The sequence below is a fragment of the Heteronotia binoei genome, chromosome 19 (genome assembly GCF_032191835.1).
Source record: "Heteronotia binoei isolate CCM8104 ecotype False Entrance Well chromosome 19, APGP_CSIRO_Hbin_v1, whole genome shotgun sequence".
Classification (NCBI taxonomy): domain Eukaryota; kingdom Metazoa; phylum Chordata; class Lepidosauria; order Squamata; family Gekkonidae; genus Heteronotia; species Heteronotia binoei.
Genome location: NC_083241.1, coordinates 23,587,804 through 23,615,296, shown reverse-complemented (window position 1 = coordinate 23,615,296; position 27,493 = coordinate 23,587,804). Strand labels below are relative to the sequence as shown.

Below are 27,493 nucleotides of genomic sequence, written 5' to 3'. Positions count from 1 at the left end.
TGACTCAGTGCTTGCACAAGGGAGGAGTCCAAGTATGTTCTTAGTCTGCATGGAGCTAAGTCAGGCCATGCCACAGTCAGCTGGAAGGCAGCCAGCTTTGCAAAAGTTAGTTCCAGCCCAGACACTTCCCCAACAAATGAAGACTAGATGCACCCCTTATGAGTCAGGCAAAAGATCGCAGAGCAGCTGCCAGGGAAACCCTGCCTTTTGTCTTGACATTGACTCCTGGCTACACACAATGATGGAGTTCCTGTAGTGATGGCTTAGGAGTCAGAAGGTTCAAATCCCCACTGGGCCATGTTGCTTACGGAATGACCTTGCCCTAGTAACCATCTCTCCCCCCCTAATCTAATCTCTCTGGGGTTGTAATGGGTGCAAGATCCAGGGGAGAGAAAATTACAGTATGCTCCTTGGAGAGAAGAATTGGGTGGAATGGTGAGAGCTGAGATTCAGACAACCATTCATCCCTCGCTTCTGATGGGTTTTTTTTCCGTTATAATAATCCTCCCCTCTTTTCCTTTTGATAGATTTGAAGAGGAACGATTACACCCCTGACAAAATCCTACTGCCTCAGGACGATTCTCCAGAACTGACCATTCAGCCTGGGAGCTGCACCAAAGAATCAGGCTCAGCGAGTTCAAGTCACCTGATGCTGTAACAAAACACACAGCTCTTTCAACTTCAACCAGACACTTGCGGAAGTCTTCACTGGGTTCTCTTGCCCATCTTTCCCTGCACTGTTGGCTTGACGAATGAGTTCATCGAAGTGGAAACCACACAAACACGGAATGGAATTTTGTGATGGCTCCAGTACAGTGAGCTGTCCAATACCTGGGTAGACATAGCCAAACTGCAGGAAGCCACCTCTGGAGGGGTAGTTGGTGATTTTTCTTTAAAAGGCTGGATGAAATTAAGTATTTATGAAAATAGCTTTTTAAAGAAACATTTTAGCAGAAGGATAAACTTGACAATTTTACCGTGGTCCTTGGAGGGGGATCTTTTTGCCCCTCTCCCCTCCATTCTGTAGTGCAATATGCCCTTGACCAAATGATTATTTTTGTTTTGTTTTTTGCATCTGATGGTTTTAAGGCAGATCAGCAGGGTTTTGTGACAGCTGGTTTCTGTCATCTGGCAAGGACAATGGAAGAGAGATCCCCTCCTTCCTTCCTCTTCAGCTTCGCAGATACCGAAGGATTCTCTGACCCTCTTGCGGGGGTGTCTTCGAGATGTGCTCTCTCTGTTTGGTGCCATGTATGTTTCTTTTATGCGGCCCATGGGAACACTGCTGCTCCTAAGGGAATCTGCCCACGCTCAGTGCCAGTTCCGTTGTGAAGCTGCAGGGGCAGGAAGCGCCAGTTCCCCGACGTGAAGAGGTAGAAGAGAGCCTGTCTCCTGTATCAGGATTCAGCCTCAAAAGCGTGGAGCCAGTTCCCATGGGGATGAATTGTGCTCCCTTACGGATATGTGTGTATGTTTTTTAAAAAAAAAATACATTTCAGTTTTTTCAAGTCACTGTCGTGTAGTAGCAAAGCCTCAAGAGAAGATGTGGAGGGGAGAAATAATCACATTGTATAGAACAAAAAATAGCACAGAGGCTGGTCCAGAATACAGAGCAAGGGGAGGGGGGGAACCAGGTGTTAGGGAGGAGCTATTTCTTGTTACAATAGTGGCTGCTTCAGAAATTTTGCCTTCCAAAGATCTCCTAAAAACCAGTATATGAAAGCTGAATGTACACACGAACTTTTTTTGGGGAGAGGGGGGTCCTTTGAGATGCTGCTTTTGCAGTGTGGACGCTGCTGCTGGTTCCTTCCCCTGCCTCTCAGGTAATGTTAGGCACCCCGGGGGTTTGCAGGAGGAGTCCAGGCTGCGTCATGTCTCTGCCATGGCAACACTGCCACAGTTCGCAGAAAGAACGGTGCTGTCGTGGATTTTTCCTGGGCATCTTTTAATGTGAATCTTGGTGGCGCTGGAAAAAGCTGGAAAAGAAATGTCCAAAGGGCCCCTTAGTAGTATTTAAGATGGCGTGGGAAACGCCTTTTAATGTAATGTTATGTATGGTACTTATTTAAGAAAAAAGAAACTAGGGATGGATTTACATGATGTCACATACGGGAGATTGCAATGCAACTTTTAAGCCAATAACATGTAATTTCCCTGTCCCAGATTTGTTGAATATTCAACAAGAAGAACCTGTTGTCCAACTGAAGTTTTATGCTGCGTTTTTGTTTTGCTACATAGGTACTAATTGTAATTTTTAATTGAAGGGCACCGTAAAGCTCAGTAATTTTTTTTTATTCCGTAGTGTATCTCATAGATACAGACGATAAGGCACGAACACAATAGCTGTTTAAATGGTGGTTCATGTTGCTGGGGAAGGAATAGCATAGTGAATTAAAGATACAAAACTGTATACATTTTGTATATCAATAAATCTTTAAACAATCCCAAATAAATTTATTCTTGTTTAGACCACTGAGCCCCTTTCTTTATTTGATTTGGTTAATTTTTAAAAAGGAAGATGAGGGGGCAATTCAGGTGTATGTGATGGTTGAAGAGCTCTTTAAATCCTGATGCTTGGTCTTAGTAGCAGCATATCAATACTGGCCAGAATTCCTTCTGAATTAGTAAGAAGCTCATATATGGCTACAGGATTATTATTGTCTGTTCAGTTCAGCTGCATTGTGTACAGCCAGTGGCCATTACAAACAAGAACAGACATGAATTAACAGCAGGTAAACAAAACAATAAAACTGGTTTGCCGCTGTAACTGTTAAAAGTCATGTTTCCATAACAATTAAGATTCATTTAATAAAAGCAACCCTCAGATGTTGTCCCTCTAGCTATAGAAAGGAACAACAGTCTTTAAACCCCACCTTGGATTGAATTTTCTTGGCAGCTAAAGCAGAAAAGGGCAACTTCGTAGGAGGCCTGCTGGTTCCTCCTCAGAGAGGAGAAATAAAACTTCCCCCCCATGGTGCTTGGGTCTGAGCTAACCAGAATAGTGTCTAAGAAATTTTTCCTGGGAGTTGAATAATACATAATAAATAAAATAAAGTGGACAGGACAAGTAATCACACATGCAGCTGGAAAACTGTACTGTGACTGGTAGACCATGCAGAATCTTTTTGAAATAGAGTGGAGCAAATGCAGTTAATTAGGGCTATGTACACACAAGCCTGAATGGATAGGAGGCCCAGTTCAGCTCTCAGTAGGGCAGCTGGGGAATGTGGGTGTTCCCTCTAAGCTGAGTTAGCGTGAGCTAGCTCACAGTTTTTTACCCTCCGGCTCACACATTTTTGTCTTAGCTCAGAAAGGATAGCCCCAGAGCAGACTTAATTTATGTAGTACCCAAGCAGAACCCCTTTGTGTCAGCAGCAGCCTCCGGGGTAAGTCGGGGGCTGCCACAGCCACATTCGCACTGGCTTGGCGTTCCAGTGTGAGGCTGCATGCCTCTCCGCTTGGCCTAAAGTGCTGGGAATGGTGTCCTGGATGTCCACAGGGATCAGAGTCTGCATGTAGGGGGGGGGGGGGGAGGCACAGATGATCCTCTGCTGGAGCCTGCTGGTGGCCAGTGCTGCAGCCATATTCACCCACCCATGCATGCAGCCATATTCACCCCCACCCACCCATGCAGCGGCTGTGCTTCAGCCTATGGGGCTTGTTCTTAGGGTAGCCAAGTCCCATCTCTGTTTTTTTGTCTAAAAACCAGAGCATCACTGTGTGACATCGGTGACACAATCACAGCATTTCCAAGTGACATCACATCAGGAACATTGTGTGACAATGTCCTTGTTTGGCGGTAGGGTTTCCCCAATGGTGGCTGGTGATGGATTGGAGCTCCGAAGACCAGGGGATCCCCTGGCTGGATCAGGGGTCTGGCAACCCTAGGTGTTCTTCAGCAGTTTCTCCCACACACAGATAGTCTAGTCCTTCTGCCAAGCATGTGACTCAACGGCCAGATTTCCTTCCCCAGTGGGCCACCCAGTGGCATTCAGCTGTATGTGGCCGCCTATGGTGCTGCCCATCTCCAGTTATCCTGGTCTCTGGGGCCTTCACCAAATGCATGGACTTGTGCATACAGTGCCTGCCCCATGGAATTATTCAGTGGCCTTTGGCCTGGGGCAGCTGTCGCTGTACAGGAGTAGTGCAGCTTGCTGGCAATGTCTGGCTTGAATATCCCCCTGCCCCACCCCCCGAGATCACCTGATGGCTGCTACTGCCACATGGGCATCACTGGCTTATCAGGCTCTGCTCAGCCTGGATCCCAGTGTGCACACAGCCTTGTACTTGGGCAGGACCTAAGGTTGCCATGTCCAAATCAAGAAATATCTGAGGACTTTGGGGGTGGATCCAGGAGCAAGGTTGTGACAAGCATAACTGAACTCCAAAGAGTTATGGCCATCACATTTAAAGGGACCACACACCTTTTAAATGCCATCCCTCCATTAGAAATAATGAAGGATAGGGGCACCTTCTTTTGGGACTCATAGAATTGGACCCCCTCGTTCAATCCTTTTGAGACTTGGAAGATGTTTTGAGGGGAGACACCAGATGCTATGTTACCAATTTGGTGCATCTACCTCAAAAAAAATCCCCCCAAAGCCCCAGACACTCGTGGGTCTCCATAGGGAATAATAATCGAGTGCCCAGTAGACATTTCCCTCCCCTCCCCCTGCTTTCTAATGACCCTGAAGCAGGGGGGGGCCCTCCAAACTGGGGGAATCCCTTCAACCACCTGGGGATTGGCAACCCTAGCGCCACCACCCCACTTCTATGGTGGGGGGATTAGAATCATAGAGTTGGAAGGTACCTCTAGGGTCATCTAGTCCAACCCCCTGCACAGTGCAGGAAACTCACAAACACCTCCCCCAAAATTCACAGGATCTTCATTGCTGTCAGATGGCCATCTAGCCTTTGTTTAAAAACCACCAAGAAAGGAGAGCCCGCCACTAGGGGTGTGCATTCGGTTCGGCCGAACCAAATCAACCGCCGAATCACCCCTGATTCGGCTGTATACGGAATCTCATACAGCCGAATCCAATTGGGGCCCATTATGCGGGAGCAGAGTATGGCTCCCCATATACTTCCGTATAGATATTCGGAAGTATACAGAATTCAATGCAAAAGGCTGGGGGAGGGGGCCTGGGGTGGGGGGTTTTTTTGCCAATTTGCCCATATCTTACTTTAGTGAGAGGACTTTTAAAAGTGCAGTGTCCTTTTACTTTTCCTGATTTGGGTGGCTTGGATTTCTTGGGGTTAGGGTGAAGGTTTTTTTTGGGGGGGAGGGGTTGGTAAAGGTCCTGTATTGTTAAAAGTTTTTTACTGTTTTGAAAGGATTCTGTGTTTGATTTGTTGCTGCTGTGCTGTGCTGCTGTTGTTCCTTTTCTCTTCTGGTTCTGGTTCTTGGGGGGGCTGTTTGGCCTAATTTTCATTGTTTAAAAGGCCACTTTTTAACAATTGAGTTTCTTGGCCTTCTCCTGTTGTCCCTTTTTCTGGTTCTGGTTTTTTTTTGGGGGGGGGGAGGAAACTGGCACCTGGGTGAGAGACCCAGAACCAGCAGGCTTGTTGTGCTTGGCCAGCTCTCTCCATGTTGTTTGGGGCAGGGCCGGAGAGCTGGCATCTGTGGATTGTGTGTTCTGTGGCAGGGAAGCTGGCACCTGGGTGAGAGACCCAGAGCCAGCAGGCTTGTTGTGCTTGGCCAGCTCTCCCCATGTTGTTTGGGGCAGGGCTGGAGAGCTGGCATCTGTGGATTGTGTGTTCTGTGGCAGGGAAGCTGGCACCAGGGTGAGAGACCCAGAGCCAGCAGGCTTGTTGTGCTTGGCCAGCTCTCCCCACGTTATTGGGGCAGGGCTGGAGAGCTGGCATCTGGGTTTGCTGCAGCCAGGTCTGCTGAGCAGACCTTGAGCAGATTGTGTTTTGTGTGGCAGGGTTCATAGAGTAGATAGATGTATATAGTGCATTTGGGTCCTACAGAGATTCTCTGGTGTGAAGTTAGGTTTGGCTTTGGGTGCCCCAGGAATTGGACCCCCTGGATCTTTTGGGGACTTGGGGGGTTTGTAGGGGAGAGTCCCCTGCAGGTCCCCTGCAAATTTGGGGGCTCTCCCTCAAACCCCCTCCCCTCCAGGCGGCTTCAAATATACCCTATTTGCCATTGATTTCAATGGCCTACAGGGTATAATGGGGCTGTATATTTGGAAATAGCCGCGCATCTACCGTATATGCGGCTATTCTGACTGCGGAATTCAGAAATATACGTATTCCCCCCCGCCCGTATATTTCCAAATCTGTGTACTACTGAATTATTTTTTTTTGCACATCCCTACCCACCACCTCCCGAGAAAGCCTGTTCCACTGAGGAATCGCTCTAATGGTCAGGAAGTTCTTCCTAATGTTGAGCCAGAAACTTTTAATTTCAACCCATTGGTTCTGGTCCTACCTTCTGGGGCCACAGAAAACAATTCCATACTATCCTCTATATGGCAGCCTTTCAAGTACTTGAAGATGGTGATCATATCACCTCTCAGCTGCCTCCTCTCCAGGCTAAACATCCCCAACTCCTTCAACCTTTCCTCATAGGACTTGGTCTCCAGACTCCTCACCATCTTCGTCGCCCTCCTCTGGACCTGTTCCAGCTTGTCTATATCCTTCTTAAAATGTGGTGCCCAAAACTGAACACAATGCTCCAGGTGAGGTCTTACCAGAGCAGAGTAAAGCGATACCATCACTTCACGTGATCTGGACATGCCTTTCAACTCATTTTCCTGGTCCCCTTCTGGAGTGGCTGGGGGTGGGGGGCTCACAATGCATGCTTTACATTTTTACCCTGGGGTTCTGGCTCACAGCATTGGCAGCAGGAGTGAGCTGGGGGCATGTGCCCAGCACTGTACTGCTGGCTCTCCAGTTCACCCAGGCAGGTTTTCCTCCATCTCTCATGATGAGGACAAACCAACTCAGAGCTTACCAGCTGCTGTCCTTCATCAAGTTAATATCTCCGGCGGTACCTGGCATTACATTTTATGGCACACATGGCCTGGCCCAACAAAGTTACATTTATGTCACTGGCCTTTGTAACAAATGAGTTCAACGCCGCTGGAGAGTAGTTTACATTTTCATGGAATCATAGAGCTGGAAGGGATCTCCAGGGTAATCTAATAAAATCCTGCACAATGCAGGGAATTCACAAATACCTCCCACACACCAGTGACCCCTGCTCCTTGCCCAGAAGATGACAAAAAACCTGCCTAAAAATTAAAATATTTTAAAAGTTTTTAAAACCTCCCTAAGAATTAAAGAAATTTCTAACACTTCCAAGCATAAACAGGCTTTTACTGATTAGCCACTAGGTTGGATCCTCTCTCTCTCTGACACCCCCCCCCCCACACACACAGAATTCCACCCAGGACCAGCCCTATATTGTCTGGCACCCTAGACAAGGCTGGTGCCCCCCATGCACTGGTAACATCAATGAGTCACATGGGGGTGCCCAATTTCGTGCCCCAGAAGGCCAGTGCCCTGGGCAATTGCCAAGTTTGCCTAGTGGTAGGGCCAGTCCTGATTTCACCTGCACCAGTCTGCCCTTTTCCAAGAGTCAGACAAAAGGGCACAAGATCTGCTCGTTGCCAGAGACAGGCTTAACAACTGGGTAGTCTGTTTTCTGTCAGAAGAGTCAAGCCAGTCTACCACATTACCAAGCAGAACTACCCTTCACTCTGTCTGCTCTTTTCCTGAGCTAGACCGGAGCTCTCCCTGCTCTCTCCCTGAGGCAAATCTGAACTCATCTCCTGCTGTGGTTCTCTCCAACATTCCACCCCTTTCTCAAAGGTAATTGGATGCAGGAAGAGCACTCCCATTGGATCAAGCGAGTGGCTGTTTTCCCCTTCAGGATCAGAACAACCTCCTGTCCATCACACTAGCATCTTCTCCAAATGAGGTGTTGAGTTCTGGAACTTCTTTGCCTTCTTATCTTGTTCACAAAATCCCAACGCCGCTGCCTAGCAACCTAGTAAAAGTCCATTTATGATGCCAGAAGAATCCACCTTGGAACACCTGGAAGAAGTGTGAAGAGCCCATCTGTTTGGGGTCATCTGAAGAAGGAAAAAAGATGAAGCGATGTGATTGCACGAGGGAGCAGACACAGCAAGCATCAGAATGAAGAGGCGGAGGTAAACCGGTGCCCCCAAACCAGTTAAGACTTCACGTTGTCTCCTTGCAAGCCAGCAGATGGCTTCTAGGTCAATGAAGATGCCCGATGACTTCAATATATTTTATCTTCTGTGAGTTTGTTTTATTTTTTTAAAATAACCATTTAATTAACTTTCCAGTGATTGGGATGAGGTGGGGAGACATACCTGTATGTATTCTGTTTCTTGTCACTATTAGGATCAGAGAGAGAAAAACTGATGCATTTTTAATAGGGAAGTTTTCTTCTTTATTTGGCGCTGGGAAGTGCTGTCGATTTGTAGGCAGCTTATGGCTACCTCACAGGGTTTCCAAGGCCAGTGTTGTATATGTGCTTAGAATTGTATCTATAAGGTGGAGTTCTTGCCTGCCTCGCTGGGACCTGAAGGACAGAGCTTGGGGGACTCGGGAACAATAGGCAGCAGGATCCAAATCCAATCAAGAGCCCCCGACTGGTTTGAATGGTCCAGTCACAGGCAGCGCGGGAACTTTGGGGGTGTATATAAAGAGGACCTTGAAGCCATAGCAGTCAGTCTTCATAGGTAGTGCTATACCATGCTGTATTCAATAAAAGAGCTATGTTCACTACCCCCTTGCCTCATTACTGTATGGAACCCACTATATTATAGCCAGATATAACTTGCCACTGCCTATCTCTGCACAGCAACCTTGGACTTCCTTGATGATTTCCCAGTACTTACCAGTGATGACCCTGCCTAGCATTTGAGATCTGATGAGATCCCAGTAGCTTCGGCTGTGCTGGTCAGGGTTCTTAATTCTTTGTCTGCTTAAATATTCTGCAAAGCAAGACTCGAGGCAGCTTACAAACAATATTATCCATGACCATCATGTTTGGAAATCTTTAGTACTAGAGTTGGAAAGCTTCTAAAGTTGACCTTAAAACCAATGTTCCCTCTAAGCTGTAGAGTCTTGTAAGCATGAATGGAAGATTGGTGTCACTTACCGTGAAGCTTCCTTCTCGGTGGACTGGCAGTGGGTTGGTCCGGCTACTGGGTATAGGCTCCTCCTCCTGTGGAGGAGGAGGAGCCTATACCCAGTAGTCGGACCGACCCACTGTCCAGACCACCGGAGAATTCTTCTTTGTGAGCTACTGCCATTAAAGTTGTGAGCTCCTGCATAAATTACCGTGCTCTGGGGTCATCCTTCCTGAGTGAAGCCAAAATGTTTGGGCTGGAGGCTAAAAATATGTGAGCTAGCAAACACTAAATCAGCTTAGAGGGGACACTGCTTAAAACTTGTTTCCCTCAATTCTTCCTAACGTGAGTCGTTCATCTGTGAGCAGATGCTCTGGCCTGTAGCCACCCACCCCATGAAGCCACCAAAGGTGGGTTCCTCCCACCAAAGGAGACTTCTGCCATCTTTAGGTGGTCCTCCTTCAAGACCTAGACTGGAGGAAGTTCCTCCATCCCTTGGGCAGGATGCATGCCCCTGAGTGTAGGCAGATGCTTAACTACGTTGCTTGATTGTGCAATGAAACCACAATGCCTAGAGGGAAAACTTGTCCTCGTCACTCCAGCACTTGAACATCTTGTTGAAGAATGGTGTTTGCATGTGCTGCTTCCAAAGTATATTCCTAGAATCATAGAGTTGGAAGGCACCTCTAGGGTAATCTAGTCCAACCCCCTGCGCAATGCAGGAAACTCACAAACACCCCCCCCCCTAAATTCATAGGATCTTCATTGCTGTTAGATGGCCATCTAGCCTCTGTTTAAAAACCGCCAAGGAAGGAGAGCCCACCACCTCCCAAGAAAGCCTGTTTCACTGAGGAATCGCTCTAACCATCAGGAAGTTCTTCCTAATGTTGAGCCGGAAACTCTTTTGATTTAATTTCAACCCATTGGTTCTGGTCCTACCTTCCGGGGCCACAGAAAACAATTCCACACCATCCTCTCTATGACAGCCCTTCAAGTACTTGAAGATGGTGATCCTATCACCTCTCAGCCGCCTCCTCTCCAGGCTAAACATCACCAGCTCCTTCAACCTTTCCTCATAGAACTTGGTCTCCAGACCCCTCACCATCTTCGTCGCCCTCCTCTAGAACCGTTCCAGCTAGTCTATATTCTTCTTAAAATGTGGTGCCCAAAACTGACACAATACTCCAGGTGAGGTCTTACCAGAGCAGAGTAAAACAATACCATCACTTCACGTGATCTGCACACTATACTTCTGTTGATACAGCCCAAAATTGCATTTGCCTTTTTAGCCACCGCATCACACTGTTGACTCATTTTTAGTGTATAATCCACTAAGACCCCTTGATCCTTTTCGCACATACTATTGCTAAGACATGTCTCCCCCATCCTATAACCATGCATTGGATTTTTCCTACCTAAATGGAGAACTTTACATTTATTCCTGTTAAAATTCATTTTATTGGTTTTAGTCCAGTTTTCCAGCCTGTCAAGGTCATCCTGTATCCTGTTTCTGTCTTCTGTGTTTGCAACCCCTCCTAATTTAGTATCACTTGCAAATGTAATAAGCATTCCCTCTATTCTTTCATCCAAATCATTGACAAAGATGTTGAACAAAACAAGTCCCAGGACAGATCCTTGAGGCACTCCACTTGTTATTCCTTTCCAAGAGGATGAGGAACCATTCACAAGCACTCTTTGGGTGCGATCTGTCAACCAGTTACAGATCCACCTAATGGTGACAGGATCCAAACCACATTTTACCAACTTGTCAACAAGGATAGTATGTGGAATCTTATCAAAAGCCTTACTGAAATCAAGATAGACTATGTCTACAGTATTCCCCTGATCCAGCAAGGTAGTCACTTTCTCAAAAAAAGAGATCAGGTTAGTCTGACATGACTTGTTCTTGAGAAAACCTTGCTGGCTTTTAGTAATCACATCCATTCTTTCTAAATGTTCCAGGACCGACTGTTTGATTATTTGTTCTAAAACTTTTGCGTCAAGCTGAAGGCTGAAGGGTAGTTACCTGGATCCTCTTTTTTCCCCTTCTTGAAGATGGGGACAACATTTGCCTGCCTCCAGTCTTCCAGCACCTCTCCTGTTCTCCAAGAATTCTCAAAAATAATAGCCAGAAGCTCAGAAATTACATCCGCAAGCTCTTTTAGAACCCTTGGTTGCAATTCATCTGGCCCTGAGGACTTAGTTTCATTTAAAGAAACTAGGTGTTTATGTACTACCCCTATGCTGATCCTAGGTTGGAACTTCATACCCTCCTTATATGTTCTGTTTTTGCCATGTCGAGCACCGTTCCCCTCAGAAGAGAAGACTGAGGAAAAGTAGGAATTGAGCAGTTCCGCCCTCTCTTCATTACCTGTTACAATTTCACTTTCTTGCCCTCGCAATGGGTTTACCATGTTCTTGCTCTTTTTTCTTACTCTGAACATAAGAAAAGAACCTTTTGTTGTTGTTTTTAGCATCTTTGGCCAGCCTAAGTTCATACTGAGCTTTAGCTTTTTTAACTTTTTCTCTACTAGCATTGGTGATTTGTTTATATTCATCCTCGGTTATAAGGCCCTCCTTCCAATTCCTAAAGGAGTCTTTTTTATTTCTCAAGTCTTTAGAGAGCTGTTTATGGAGCCACTTCGACTTCTTTAGGCTTTTTCCATTTTTTCTTCTTATAGGAATCGTCTGTGATTGTGCTTTCAGTATTTTGCTTTTAAGAAACTCCCACCCCTCCTGAACCCCCTTCCTCCTAAGTATTTCTGACCATGGAATTTTACCCAGCATAGTTCTAAGTTTATCAAAGTTTGCCCTTCTGAAGTCCAACCTATAAGTCTGGCTACGTATAGTTTTTCCTTTTCCCTTCCCTAAGACTGTGAATTCCAAAATCACATGGTCACTACTGCCCAGGGTGCCCACTATTTTCACTTCTTCAATCAATTCTTCCTTGTTGGTGAGAATCAAATCCAACATAGCAGATCCCCTTGTTTCCTTCTTCACTTTCTGGAAAAGGAAGTTGTCAGCAAGACAAGTCAGGAATCTATTTGACTTTTCATTTTTAGCAGAGTTGGACTTCCAACAGATGTCCGGGTAATTGAAATCTCCCATGATCACTGTATCCCTTCTCTTGGAGAACTTTGCAGTCTGATATAGAAGTATCTCATCCAAGTCCTCTGCCTGACTTGGTGGTCTATAGCAGACCCCCACAATAATATCATTGTTGTTTCTTACTCCTTTTATTTTTACTCAGAGACTCTCAACTGAGCTGCCATGCTCCGATTCACATATTTCCTCACAAGTATATACCTCCTTCACACATAGTGCTACGCCTCCGCCCTTTCTCATTTGCCTGTCCCTTTTAAATAAGTTGTACCCCTGAATCCTAATATTCCAGTTGTGAGTGTCATCCCACCTCGTTTCAGTAAGGCCTATTATTGTCACTGTGGCTGGACCTGCCTGTCCCGCATTGGTCTTGTCAGCCACCAGCGAGCCTGCAGCAGACGTGGACTATTGCACCCTTCCTAAATCTTCGTTCGCGAAGCCAAGCCGAGAGAGAGAGAGATTATTGTCATAGTCTCCTTCCTTTATTAGGACTTCCAGTTCCTCCTGTTTGTTTCCCATACTCTGTGCATTAGTGTAGAGACATCGGAATCCACGTTTTATGCATCCCGAGGTTTTGGTTTCCATACAAGCCTGCAAGTTAACATTACCTAACATATGCACCACTCTCTGCAGATCTTTAATGTTCTTATCCCCAGTTTCTGGCATCATACGAGGCTCTGAATTATTGTCTCGCTCCCCCATACAATTAAGTTTAAAGCCCTCCTTATTAGGTTAGCAAGGCTGTTACCAAACGCCCTTTTCCCTACCGCCGTAAGGTGCAAACCATCTCCTGATAGAAGACCACCATCTTGAAAGCATAAGCCATGGTCCAGAAATCTGAATCTTTTCTGACGACACCATCGACGTAGCCAGTCATTTATTTGAAGTATTCTTCTTCCTTGTCCTAAGCCACGGCCTTCAACAGGAAGCACTGATGAGAACACAACCTGTGTGCCCAGCTCCTTCACCTTCTGACCCAGAGCCACATAGTCTTTTCTAATACGTTCAGGGCTATGATGGGCAGTATCATTCGTTTCCATGTGGATCAGGAAGAAAGGATAGTAATCCATGGGCTTGATAAGTCTTCCAATCCTTTCTCTCACATGTTGGATGTGTGCACCCGGCAGACAGGAGACCTCTCGGGATGACAAGTCTGGTCAGCTGCAATCCATTTCAAAATTTTCTTTATCTTCACTTATCTTTACATCCCACTACCAACTGCCACTTGAAACTACTTGTGGGTAACTACCCACCTTTCTACAGAACCCCCAGGCTAAGAGCCACAGGCTTGCACCTCTGGCAAGGATGAGCCTCTGTGTCTTTTGTGTAGCTGTTGCTGAGTGAGGAGCGCTTGCTTGCCTGGAGGTAATTGCCTGCCCCACCCTCTGCTGTTGCTCTGGCTGTTGAGTCAGAGGTGGGTGGGGGCTTGAGCCTTAAATTTGCAAGGCTCAACCCTAGGTAATGCTTCCCAGCAGTTTTAGAAAAGCAAATCAAGTCTCACTCACCTTACCAGTAGCTCTGTTCTAGATCCAAGCACCTTCTCCTACTGCAGCGGAGACACTTCTGCCTCTGGCAAGGATGAGCCTTGCAAATTAAAGGCTCAAGCCCCCACCCACCTCTGACTCACTAGCCAGCGCAACAGCAGAGGGTGTGGCCAGCAATTACTCCCAGGCATACAAGCTCTCCTCACTCAGCAACAGCTTACCAGCAGCTCTGTTTTAGATCCAAGCACCTTCTCCTACTGCAGCTGAGACACTTCCTAAGCAGCCTAGATAAGAGAGTAAGCATTTGGGGGATCTTTGCTGTTCAGTTCACTAGTCAATGGGTCCCTCCACCTTAGGGGCCAGGGGTCACAGCTCAGTGGCAGATGTATTTGGTCCCAGATCATGCGCCATGCATGCCATTTGGTCTCAGTCGGTGGAGTTGGGAACTCCCCTGTCTGAGTCTTTGGAGAGTGCTGTCACAGCACATCACACTGACCCATGTTCTGACAGTGGCTAAGTTCAGACATAAAAAAAAGTGTCTCAGTTTAACTCTGGTGAGCTGGGAATCACTCAAATCCTGATGTGCCTCCACAAATGCTGTCTGTGTTGCTTTTGCTGAGGACGGAGTGCTGCTGGGTGGAGGGAGCCAGAATTACACCAGAATGGATTGTTGGGAAGGTCCCTTGGCTTGGCAGTCTGGAAAGTGGCTCTTTCCCTTTTAGAAAGATGGCATCTGGGCAGTTGCTTGACCCCTGCCACAAATCTCCTGTTCATTTGTTCAACTTCTATACTCTTGATCACAAATCCTCCTTTATGATATTAGCTGGGTGTTTGTGAGAGCTCAGCTACCTGATAAATTCTTCAAAGTGATGCTGTCAAACTGGGGTTGGGGATATTCTTTGCTTTTGGGAAATGCATGGGCCTAAAATGGTATATGGCAAACTCCACCATGTGTTGAAGCTCACACTGATGTCTGTTTTATGGGGCATATCCCTATGTGGTCATGGCCAAATGCATCTGACAGACTAGGTACTGGGGCTCATTTTGTGCCAGGCTTGATTTCCAGTGCCAGGTCTTAGAAAACAAAAGCAGAAGTGCTCCAGTGCACCCAAAGAGGGCACTTCTGCGGAGCAGAGAACCAGTTTGGTGTAGTGGTTAAGCGTGCGGACTCTTATCTGGGAGAACCAGGTTTGATTCCCCACTCCTCCACTTGCACCTGCTGGAATGGCCTTGGGTTAGCCATAGCTCTCACAGGAGTTGTCCTTGAAAGGGCAGCTGCTGTGAGAGCTCTCTCAGCCCCACCTACATCACAAGGTGCCTGTTGGAGCGGGGGGGGGGGGGGAAGGTAAAGGAGATTGTGACTGCTCTGAGACTCTGAGATTCAGAGTATAGGGCGGGATATAAATTCAATATAATCTTCTTCTCCCACTGAGCCATCACCCCTCCTGGGTGATGGTTTCGCTCCCATGGCCTTGGGCTACCCAGTGAGTTCACGGAGGATAGCCAGGAGGCCCCAGGTGTTAGCCAGCCCTTTGTAATTCAAATGAAGCATTGCCCTAACATTCTCAAGAATGATCAGACAATTGCCAGAATTCCTTTCAATGAAGATACCTGATGAGCCAGTTTGGTGTAGTGGTTAAGTGTGTGGACTCTTATCTGGGACAGCTGGTTTTGATTCCCCACTCCTCCACTTGCACCTGCTGGAGTGGCCTTGGGTCAGCCATAGCTCTGGCAGAGGTTGTCCTTGAAAGGGCAGCTGCTGTGAGAGCCTTCTCAGTCCCACCCACCTCACAGGGTGTCTGTTGTGGGGGGAGAAGATAAAGGAGATTGTAAGCCGCTCTGAGTCTCTGATTCAGAGAGAAGGACGGGGTATGAATCTGCAATTCTTCTTCTTCTTGGCAGAGAAGTAGAGACTGTAGGTTTGAAGTCTCCTTCTGTGAACATGATGGTTTCATTTGTAGTGTGACCAAACAAAAACCAGACTCGTTTGACAACAGTTTGCCTTTGGACATGCAGCAAGGATGCCCTTTCCTTGGAGAGATCAGACGAGCCCATGGATGAGTCCCGGGAGGAGACCAACCCACAGTACCAAGGGCTGACCGGCCTGCGCAATGTCGGCAACACCTGCTACATGAACGCTGTGATCCAGTGCCTCAGCAGCGTTTCCCCCTTGGTGGAGTATTTCCTCTCTGGCAAGTATATAACATCATTGGACAAGTAAGTGAACTGGATTGGGCCGGAAAAGTCACCTTTTTGGTCTGTGACGCTTTTATTTTGGAAAGCAAGAAGGGACTGGGGGCTGAGTTCTCCATTACATGCTGTCCTTCCAGGTGTACCTCTCAGATGTTCTAAGAGGGTACATTTAAAAATACAAAGTGTGAACTGGTGCAGATAAACAAAATGTGAACCACTAGTGTGGATAAACGCATGTGAGCAAATAACCGCTGCGGTGGCTATGGGGTGGAGGGGGGGAAGGCTATGCAGCATCTGCCTTCTCTAGACTGCAGAATATCCATCCAGTCCCCCACTCTGGCCTCTCCTATAGATTTTTTATACCTCAACAGCCCACAATCAATAAAAAAGGGGAAACAAAAGCTTTAAATTAAGGACGGGTAGCGGGGCTTTTTTAATAGCATATTAGGCCACACACTCCTGATGTAGCCAATCCTCTAACAGATTACAGGGCTCTTCTTACAGGGCCTACTGTAAGCTCCAGGAGGATTGGTTGTGTCGGGGTGTGTGTGTGTGTGTGGCCTAATATGCAAAGGAGTTCCTGCTACAAAAAAGCACTGACTGGTAGCATTTGAGCTATGAGCTCCCTCAAGGTCCCTTATATAGAAACTTGTTAAAACAAGGTTTTACTTGTATGTAAGGTTCATAGAGACCCCGGCTTAGATCTTTAACCTGACAGACAAGACACAGATGGAGAATAACCACAAAAATCTATTTAACAGAAAACAAATTGTATAGTAAAGTAAAGTGTAGATAACTTAAATATATAAAGTAAGGCAAGCTCTCAATGTTAGAAATCCCTCAAGGGAGATATGATTCCCTTTCTCTGGACAGATCACCTCAACTGGTTCAAGACTGCTCTTTTCCCACACAAAAGCACCTTTCCACAGAAACCTCCCCTGCCTGTTAGGAATGATGGGCCTGTAACAGAATGCTGATTTGTAACCAGGGCTCTTTAAAAAATTTTTTTTTTATAATTTTTATTGATTTTAACTACAAAAAGAAGAAGCATAAGCATAGATACATAAAAGGGGAAAAGGGCATATAGAGGATGGGAAAAGCAGAAAAAAAGAAAAGTACAAATATATCAGTTATAATTCTACCTTCAAATAAAATACCCAATTCGTTCTACCTGCAAGTATAGAGTTCTCAATGTATTTTACCATCTTTATCTTTTATTATAAAACATTTTTACTGAACTATTACTTGCAATACAAGTCTAAACGATTCTTCTTCAACACAAATAAGTATAAAAAAGTCAGAGCAATCTCAACACGGAACTGGCTGATTTAGCTTAACCATGTTGAAAACACAGACTAGTTTGTTAGTTTAACAATATCCTCATTAACATAAACACATAAAATTCATATCTTTGTCCTTAAGAAGCTAAAAAAAAATACAACATAGTATTTTGTCTATCTCAATATAAACAGTTTCTCCAGGGGAGCATATTAAAAGCAAATCTGCCAGATTACAAAATAACTGTGCTGTCTGCCTTTTTAACAATTAAGCCAACTCTTATATCCCTATCGGTCTAGAAAAAACAACTTAATATAACCCAAAAATAAAAGTCACGTACCTGTTCTTATTGAGAGTTCCATACCAACTATCCACAAAGATAGAGACATTTCAAGAGACCCTTCTTGCTAAGAAGAAATCTATCTCCTGATTTATAATTAAAATGCACTTCTCTCTCCTTAATACAGTCTGAGACCAATATCTTTATCCTTAACAGGCTAGAAATAGAACACAATAATTTATCTATCTTATTATAGACAATTTCTTCAAACAAACATATTAGAAGGCGATCTAATTTACAAAATAATTATGATGTCTACCTTCTTAATAATTATAGACTAATTTGTAGGATTACCCATATCGATAGCAAACATAAAAAGCTAATATTATCTGTTAAAGACAAGTTTACCAATTTACCAAATAATGATGCTGTCTACCTTCTTAAAAGTTGATCTAGGTTAACTATTTTTACATAAAATTCTTTTCAAAAACTTTTTAGTCCTTTAGCTTTTATGTCCATATTATTCTAGACAAGACAACTTATTATAGCCCCCAAAAAGAAAAGAAAATCTCACTTAGCCTTCTAATATCACATATCAGATTTTCTTGCAAAGTCCATATCCAACTATCCACAGAGAGACATCTAGTTCAGGAAGCTCTTCTTTCTGAAGGATTTCCACATCATGATTTTCTGGTTAAAATGCACCTTCTTACTCCTTAATGCAGTCATCCCTCTCGAAGAAAGTGGGAAAAATTCCACAGCCTTTGTTCCTCTCGACATAACTTCAGTCAATTTCCATTTCCGGTTTTTTTAAACTATGCCATAGGGTTCCATTTTGATTTTCTTTTGTTTGTTTCCCAACGAGTTGCTGTCGCATTTCAATTCCACAGATGTCACCGGGTTCTCTTTAGCACTCTGCTCATGTATATTTGAGATTTCGCTAGCTTTCAGCACAAAAGCTCCCATTTGTTTCTTAACCAACTCTGTCAATAAACCAAGATCCTGCTTCAGAGAATTCAAACTGCTTAAAATATCTTTTTTGTGAAAGATTTCGCTTAGCAAAGCCATTTTTCTCTGTCAGCAAACTCAGTCTATTAATCCAAGTTGAAATGTAGCTCAGAGTCCCAGATAGTCTGTCCTTCCCAAACTCCTCCAACTGGAGTTTTGAGTGTTAGCGTATTAATTTCAATCAGACGACAAGGAAAAATTCCTCTAACAAGTATCTCATTTTGTCCAGACTGTATTGCAGCCGAATAACAGTCTCTTTAACAAATATCCAATTATAATCCGGGTTGATTTAAGTGTCCATATTCAGGTTAATTCAAATTATTTCCAGTACTTAAGGATGTTCTTTAGCTTTTTGAGGCCTCATTCACAGGGAAATGGGAGGTATCGACCTCTATTCCTTCCTCTGAACTGCCCTTTTATTGAAATGTAAAACGACCCATTAGCCATTGGCATTAAAAGCACACTTACTTGCCATGTAGAATTGTCATGCTTGAGGTAGAGAAGTGATAGATCAAAAGCTTATTGAAGAGACGAGAAGCAAGCAATCGGGCTGCTGTAATGGCGATCATCTCTCCAGGTCTCTGAACCAAGCCTTGTGATTTAGGCATCATGCAAAGCCATGTGATCGTCAGCCAATCTGAGCCCCTGGAACGCCACTGGATGGGAGAGGGGGTGAGCCACCCTCAGCTTAAGAAGGGTAAAGAACACTTTTGGTTGGGGATTTCATGGCCCTGGAAAGCAATGTCAGTTTAGCCAGACTTTTATTTGGCTTTTTAGTTGGGGGTTGGAGGTTGCCTTAAGGAAGAAATCTTATTTTAGTGTCAACAAACAGGGCTTTTTTTGTATAAAAAGTCAAGCAAGAACTCATTTGCATATTAGGTTACACCCCCTGATATCACCATTGTTTCACACAGGGATTTTTTGGTAGAAAAAGTCCAGCAGGAGCTCATTTGCATATTAGGCCACACACCCTGATGCCAAACCAGCTGGAACTGCGTTCCTGTGTGTTCCTGCTTGGAAAAAAAAGGACCTTCTGGGCTACGTTGCCTTGATCTCAGCAGGGTCCGCGGCCCTTTGAATCAGGCGGGTGGAGGGGTGGCATGGATGTGACACTCCCAAAGAGGCCCTGAAGGGGTCTCCTTTCGGCATGGGGCTTTCTCACATTCTACAGGGGTCATTTTTATGATGAGAAAATGAGCAACCAAGATAAGGGTTCTTGGAGAGGGAATGGGCCTTTGTAGATCTCTTCATTATTGTGGCCAAATGAATTGCTGGAAACTTTGCCTTCTAACTTTTCAAAGAGTTCAGAGGCTGATCTCTTATGCCCTGCTCGGATCATCTGTCTGAAGATTCCTTTTCCTATGTTATGCCTTAGAAGCATACCATAGAAATAATTCTACCATAGAAATAATTCTGATTTCCTACCATAGAAATAATTCTGTGCTGTCCTTTTTGATCTCAAAGGGAACATGGAGAGATCGCAACTGCCTTCGCTTACCTGATGAATGACATGTGGCTTGGGGACTTTGACTGCGTATCCCCAGAGGTATTCAGACTGGTCATTGGTGAGCAATATCCTGCTTTTCTCAAGAAGACCCAGCAAGATGCCCAAGAGTTTCTGATTTATGTATTGAATGAACTTCATGAAGCTCTCAAGAAGGTGAGCACAGCTGCATGCTCTTGCCTGGCTTTTGAATTGGCACTAGATTCTTTCTTTGCATTAACATTTGGTAGCAACCATTTCCACACTCAAATGGAGCATATCAGTGGCCATTGTTCATAAGCATATAGTGCCTTCCATGTGGCCAAATGAATTGCTGGAAACTTTGCCTTCCACCAAATGAATTGCTGGAAACTTTTTATAGACAGCAAGACATCAGGTCCCTGCCTCAAGGATTTTGCAGTCCAGATTTCACCATAAAGAAGTAGAGACAGGGATTCAGAGGAAAAATACACACTGATTCCAGTTGCTTGTGCTCGGGTGCCGTTTCAGAAGGAAAGGGATAAGAAGGGGGTTTGTGACAAATATGCATGGAAAAGGTGGGTTTTGAGGAAAGCACAGAGGAGGGGCTTCGGGCAGGAGTTCTGGAAAAGCAGCTCCGGAATGATTGGGCATCACAGGAAAAAGGGTGGTCTCATCCAGGGGAATGGTGGATGGCAAGAAAGGGAGGTGGGGGGTGGAATACAGACTGGCCAGTTGTCATCGAGCTGTACCTGAAGCCTTCTTATACACAGTTCCCCTGCTGAGCCTCCATGGATGGCAACAAAGACAGGGTGAAATACTTTTAATGCGTAGTATCTTCACTGAACTATTCCATTTAATGTATTTATTGAGGACATGTATAAGCTCCCTCTCTAGAATTTTGCTTGAGGCCACTCAGTCCTTGGCAGCTCCACCTTAAAAGGATCCTTGGGTGGAGGGTGTTGGACAGATGAGGCTGCCTTATACTGAATCAGATCTTGGGCCCATCAAGGTCTGCTTAGGAGCTCTCCAGAAGTCTTTCACATCACCTACTACTTCGTCCTTTCAACTGGAGATGCCTGGGGCCTACCGCATGCTAAGTGGATGCTCTGCCACTGAGCCACAGCCCATCCTGCTCATGAGAAGGAAAGATCCCTCTCTTCCCAAGGCCCTGGAGTCTCTCTGCCGGTTCGAGCACCAAGAGAAGAAGTATAGACAATTTTTGTCACGACTGAAGAAGAGGGTTTGAATGAGGGATTGACTCTGATTGCAGAAATTGTTTTGATCTGGTTGGAGCCAGTCCTGAGAGGGCAACACAACTGATGATGTGGCTTTGTTCTTTCTTGCAGTCAACTAAGAGGAGAAGCCAGGGCACCACATCAACTGCTTGGGAGTCCAGGCCTTCTGTCACGGACTCCTCCATAATCACCCGGCTTTTTGAAGGACGCCTCAGCTACTACATCATGTGTTTGGAATGTCAAACCACCACTTACAAAAATGAGATATTCACTGTTTTATCTCTCCCTATCCCTTATGAGACTGAATGCTCGCTAGAGGTATGGCTTTCTCCTGCTTGAGGAAAAGGGCTTAGGGTCTCTTCTCTCTTGATGATGTTTGATGATGGGGTAATTATTACTGTGCTGTGTCCCTCTCCCCTACCACATTGCTTCATGTACAGAAGAAATCTTTCTGATGCAACAGGACACGCAGATTCTCAAGCTGCATTGATCCATAGTGGATTGTGGCCCAAGTGCATGGGGCAGAGTAAGTGCACACTTTCCCTCCCTCTTCAGCTGCCACATGTCCTGCCTCCATCGCTTATGTATGGGCTTCATCAATCTGATGGGTACAGATCCACTTCATATGGTCAAAGGCTGGACTTCTTCTCAGGTGGAGATGGGAGAAAGGGTACGCTTTTGCACATGCATACCAGCTGCCTCTGTCAGATTTCTATCTTGTTCTTTCTTCAGAGAGCACAGGGTTCTCCCCTCTAGTCCTCACAACAGCCAATGCAAGGTAGGTTAGATTGAGAGGGACTGGTGCAGGCTGTCAGCAATCTCAGTGGTAGAGTGGAGATTTGAATATGGGTCTCCCTGAGCCTTGTTTTTTACTGTCGCAACGGCTTTGCACTGGCTCTTCTACAGTAGATGTGACAGCATCCTTGGGTTCACCATACTTGGGGTCTGGAGAACAACTTCAAAGTGCCGCAGTCCCCATCAGTATTGGACCCCTGTGGCTTTTGTAAGTGTAGATGACTGGGGAAGGCAATGGCAAACCACCCCGTAAAAAGTCTGCTGTGAAAATGTTGTGAAAGCAACATCACCCCAGAGTTGGAAATGACTGGTGCTTGCACAGGGGACTACCTTTACCTTTACTAGCTTTTGTAAACAGTGGGTATTTTATCTCCAAAATGGCAAGGACATCCCCATAGCGAACGCTTTCATAAAGCTTTGCTCTGCTCTAGTAAGACCTCACCTGGAGTATCATGTTCAGTTTTGGGCACCACATTTTAAGAAGGATATATATAAGAGGAGAGCAATGAAGATGTTGAGTCTGGAGACCAAGTCCTATGCAGAAAGGTTGCAGTAACTGGGCATGTTTAGCCTGGAGAGGAGGCGGCTGAGAGGTGGTATGATCACCAAGTACTTGAAGGGCTGTCATATAGAGGATGGTGTGGAATTGTTTTCTGTGGACCTGGAAAGTAGGACTAGAACCAATGGGTTGAAATTAAATCGAAAGAGTTTCCGGCTCAACATTAGGAAGAACTTCCTGACCGTTAGAGCGATTCCTCAGTGGAACAGCTTCCTTGGGAGGTGGTGGGCTCTCCTTCCTTGAAGGTTTTTAAACAGAGGCTAGATGGTCATCTGACAGCAATGAATATCCTGTGAATTTAGGGGGAGGTGTTTGTGAGTTTCCTGCATTGTGCAGGGGGTTGGACTAGATGACCCTGGGGGGTCCCTTTCAACTCTATGATTCTCTTTGGGCTCTCAGCAGCAAATACCCAACCCCAGGAAATGCACATAATGAAAGCACCCCTTCTGTGCACATGCTTCAAGGTGTGCACTGCTTTTGGAAAAGCTAAATTTAACTGGTCACTTTAGAAATTCCACCAAGATGTCTTTAAAAAAAAAAAAAGCTTCAAAATCACTATCCACAAACTAGCTTCTTCCAAAGCAAGGCGCTTTCCTCTCTAGGAAGCGCCACCGTTGCTGGAAGAAAGGTCATTGGGATGAAGGGAAGGATCCTGGGGAGAGAGGCAGGCAGAAGGTGGCTCCACACTTGGCTGAGCAGGGTGGGGGGATGCAACCCAAAGCCTTTGGTAGCTCCCCTTCTTCACCACCACAGCTGCATCCTGCAGGCAGGATCTCAAGGGAGTGAACCACGGAAGAGCTGAGGATGCCCACCCGTCTCACAGAAACTTCTTGGGTCCTCAGGAATGCCTGGAGTGCTTCTTTCAGCAAGACATGCTGACTTGGAACAACCAGATCACCTGCTCCTGCTGCGGGACAAAGCAAGATGCTTCTGTGAAAGCCAGCATCGCCAAGGCACCCAAGATCGTGATCTTTCACTTGAAGAGGTACAGGACTTGCCCTTTGGATTGTTCACAAGATTTTCCCCACACTGACTGGGAGACGGTTACTAACTCTTGGTTGGCTGCTCTTTTTTCCTTAAATTAAATATTTTATTGAAATCTAGTAAATATAACAATAATATATAATACAAACAACAATACTTATGAACCTGACCACCGTAATATAATACAAAATAACAATAAAAATAACATTATTAGAACAAAAATAATATATTAACAAAGTATACTAAGTATAAGGTATATACTGAACATTCTATATAATTCATTATAAAAATTATCAATACTGATACCATTTATTGACAATATCAGGAATCTCCCCCTAAGAGATCAAATACTCTATGTAATACTGAAAACCATGTTGATTCAAAATTTGTTTTGAGACTTACCTAAGGATTGATTTAAATTTTCAACAATTTTGCTCATTGTATATGTTCTCCAAAGCTTTTTATGCCATAAATCTATACGTTTTTGTTTAAAGCAATTGTTGCCTTTGCCACATATGTCAACAATGCTATAGATTTTCTTGTAGTAGATGGAATTGAACTATCTTTCCTAAAATTAAGTAAAATAGATTCAGGGGAGAAATCGATTTGATAGCCAGTGTTGGCTGCTCTTTTAGCATTTAGCCAGGATGATCAGTCCACCCTCATTACCCTCTTCTAGTCAAGCCCTCCCTTTACTGAGATGCGAAATGAACACAGTAAGATATCTGCATCTCAGGCTAAAGGCAGGCTGCGTATGACCTCATCCAAGACTAATGTCTAGGACGGCTTGACAATATAATTTCTTGTGCTCACTGCTGGCTCCCAATAATGCTGGAAACAGCAAAGATATACCTGAATTAGGGAGAACGTTAGGAAGAACTTCCTGACCATTAGAGCGGTTCCTCAGTGAAAAAGATTCCCTCAGGAGGTGGTGGGTTCTCCTTCCTTGGAGGTTTTTAAACAGAGGCTAGATGGCCATCTGACTGTGAATTTAGGGGGAAATATTTGTGAGTTTCCTGCATTGTGCAAGGGGTTGGACTAGATGACCCTGGAGGTCCCTTCCAACTCTATGATTCTATGAATTGCTCTGTCTGAGACAACAGAGAGCTGTCCAGCAGCAGCTCTTGTCTCTTGATTGTGAACTCCTGGTAAGTTCCTCTCCATTAAACAACTCAAGAGAGTTCAAGAATCAGTTTATTAGGATAATGACATATAGGCTAGATGAGCGTTGCTAAAAGTGACTTTGGCGGGCAAAACCCCTCTACATATACCATTTAAGCATTAGCTGCCAAAAAGCATTCCTTCCCCCAAGTGTTCAGTCCCAGCAGTTCCTTCGATTGGAGGTGCAAGCCGATCTCTGTAAACCAGACTTCCCAACCTTGAGGTGTATGGCACAGGGCGATAGTGGATACGTGATGGTCACAATACAGAATGCAAGACGGCGTGCATAGCTGAAGTGGTGAGATTACTACAGGGCACAGCAGCATTCAAAAGCAGGGAAAGTTCAAAGGTTTGTAAACAAAAAATAAATACAGATCAAAAATAGATCAGTTTTTTGTAGAATGAATTATTAGGTACAATGAAGAAGAAGAAGAAGAAGATGATATTGGATTTATATCCTGCCCTCCACTCCAAAGAGTCTCAGAGCGGCTCACAATCTCCTTTACCTTCCTCCCCCACAACAAACACCCTGTGAGGTGGGTGGGGCTGGAGAGGGCTCTCACAGCAGCTGCCCTTTCAAGGACAACCTCTGCCAGAGCTATGGCTGACCCAAGGCCATTCCAGCAGGTGCAAGTGGAGGAGTGGGGAATCAAACCCAGTTCTCCCAGATAAGAGTCTGCCCACTTAACCACTATGCCAAACTGGCTCTCATATTCAGTTAAAATGCTTTACCAGAGGAAACCAGACAGCTACCACACAATGTTGAAGTTCAAAGGTTAGCAGTTACAGACATCACGGCAAGCAGGGGTGGAATTCTAGCAGGATTTCCTTTGCATATTAGGCCACACACCCCTGATGTAGCCAATCCTCCTGGAGCTTACAAAAAAGAGCCTTGTAAACTCTTGGAGGATTGGCTACATCAGGGGTGTGTGGCCTAATATGCAAAGGAGCTCCTGCTAGAATTTCACCCCTGATGGCAAGTCTAGTTTTCATAGTCTGGTATGAGCAGCATGTTCACGCTGTACAGCAAACCTGCATCTCTCTGAACGAGGGTATAAACTCTGATTTGTAGAAAAGGCTGTAAATATGAGCCCATCTTTGTATCAAAGCTTGTCAAGGTTCCACACAGTTCATGTTTCATGGCCTGGAAACATGCACAAGTTCTCCCCCACCCCAACATACACACACTTTATATCTATTAATTTGGATGATTGCAGCATAGCAAGCAGTTCCCCCCCCTCCTCTGAAAAAAAAGGACTCAACTGTTTTAAAAGGCCTTTCTTTACTTTCAGGTTTGATTGTCAAGGAAGTTACAAAAAGAAACTGAAAACTGACATCTACTACCCTCTAAACAACTTGGACCTGTCCCCCTATATCTATCCACTCTTTCGGAAAAATCCAAAATACAGCTTATTTGCTGTGGTGGTAAGTGATTCTAACGTTAGTCTTCTGGGCAGATAAAAGAACTTTGTGTGCAGTTCTGCAATTTCCCTCCCTCCTCTCCTGCTGGCTTAAAGAAGCAGCAGCTGCAGGCAAATCAGAAGTGAATCAGTGAATCCTTCCCTGTCATCTGAAAACCACCCTCTGGCAAGTGCTTGGGAAGACCCTCAAATCCAGGAAACTAACTGGGTGATCTCAGGCAAGTCACTCTTGCTGTTTAGCTCACCTACCCCCTTGGATTCAGTACGGACAAGGGTTTTACGGTACAATCCTATGCCCAGTTACTCCAGCGGAAGCCCATTGGTACATAGGGAGTCAGACAGGAGTCATTCTGCACTGGACTGCCCTGTTAAATATCTTCCTTTTACCTTGAAAAAGTAAATTACCTTGAAATTTTTACTGAAAGAAAAGAAGTGTTCTGTCAAGTTATAACTGACTCATGGTCACCTCATGGGGTTTTCAAGGCGATTGAGAAGCAGAGGTGGTTTGCCACAGCCTTCCTTTGCAGAGTCTTCCTTGGTGATCTCCCATCCAAGTACTGGCCCTGCTTAGCTTCTCCCAGCAAGGGGTTTTCTAGGAAAGTGAGAAGCAGAGGTGGTTGGCCATGGCCTTCCTCAGTGGTCTCCCTTCCGAGTATTGACCCTCCTTAGTTTCTCCTGGCAAGGGGTTTTCTAGGTAAGTGAGCAGCAGAGGCGGTTTGCAGTTGCCTTCCTCTGCAGAATCTTCCTCAGTGGTTCCCATCCATGTACTGACACTGCTTCGCTTCTGAGAAGATTGGGCTAGTCTGGGCTGTTAGGGGAGCTACTGACAGCAAAGCTGTTAAAGCTAAGTAGACAATAAATATCCATGTGTGGTGCCCTGAAATCTTAACAGGAAATGTAAGATAAGAATGCCTAAAAAGAATAGGGAAAAATATAAAGGGGTTCCTTTGAACTGAAGAGTTCTGTGTCTGAACTGCTGCATGAAGTCTCTATTCCCCCTTACAAAGTTGCATTTTGCATATTCCTGGAGGCTCATTGGTTTTCCTCATGACTTGCGTTTCTGAAGCACACCAAGCATATCTTAGACCCTGCTGATTGTGATGCCAGTCATGAAGTGCCCCCTCTCACAGAGCTCTAATTTACTGTTGTTGTTCGTGGCAGAACCATTTTGGCGATCTGGATGGTGGCCACTACACGGCCTTCTGCAAGCACACAGCATCCCAGAGCTGGTACAACTTTGATGACTCTCAAATCAGTGAAATTCCAGAACCTGCTCTCCAAACTCCTGCAGCTTATCTCCTGTTCTACAGCAATCAAAGTTTCTCTGTGCCAGTGAAAAACTAATGTGGTTAAGAACAGACGGGATAGGTACAAACCGGCAACACTGTTAGCATGAACGTGCCGACACTTGGCAA

General features: G+C 45.2%; 3 protein-coding genes across 3 annotated transcripts in view; all 3 read left to right on the top strand.

Annotated features, from left to right (window-relative positions):
• LOC132587527 (transient receptor potential cation channel subfamily M member 7) overlaps window positions 1–830 on the top strand; it is an 89,135-nt gene extending 88,305 nt beyond the window's left edge. The window contains exon 40 of the mRNA XM_060259812.1: window positions 528–830. Within this exon, the coding sequence (XP_060115795.1) occupies window positions 528–658 (131 nt within the window). The 3' untranslated portion in view covers window positions 659–830. The remainder of the gene's footprint in view (window positions 1–527) is intronic.
• Window positions 831–8,101: 7,271 nt separating this feature from the next.
• On the top strand, window positions 8,102–15,933 carry LOC132587775 (putative ubiquitin carboxyl-terminal hydrolase 50). Its single transcript, XM_060260142.1, has 2 exons — window positions 8,102–8,273; window positions 15,716–15,933. The coding sequence occupies exons 1-2, from the start codon at window positions 8,221–8,223 to the stop codon at window positions 15,918–15,920; spliced, it is 258 nt and encodes an 85-aa protein (XP_060116125.1). The 5' UTR covers window positions 8,102–8,220; the 3' UTR covers window positions 15,921–15,933.
• A 3,995-nt stretch (window positions 15,934–19,928) lies between these two features.
• Window positions 19,929–27,443, top strand: LOC132587774 (putative ubiquitin carboxyl-terminal hydrolase 50). The gene is made up of 5 exons (XM_060260141.1): window positions 19,929–20,118; window positions 21,270–21,476; window positions 23,355–23,497; window positions 25,950–26,082; window positions 27,240–27,443. Exons 1-5 carry the CDS (start codon window positions 19,960–19,962, stop codon window positions 27,420–27,422), a joined length of 825 nt encoding a protein of 274 aa, XP_060116124.1. The 5' UTR covers window positions 19,929–19,959; the 3' UTR covers window positions 27,423–27,443.
• The last annotated feature ends 50 nt before the right edge of the window (window positions 27,444–27,493 follow it).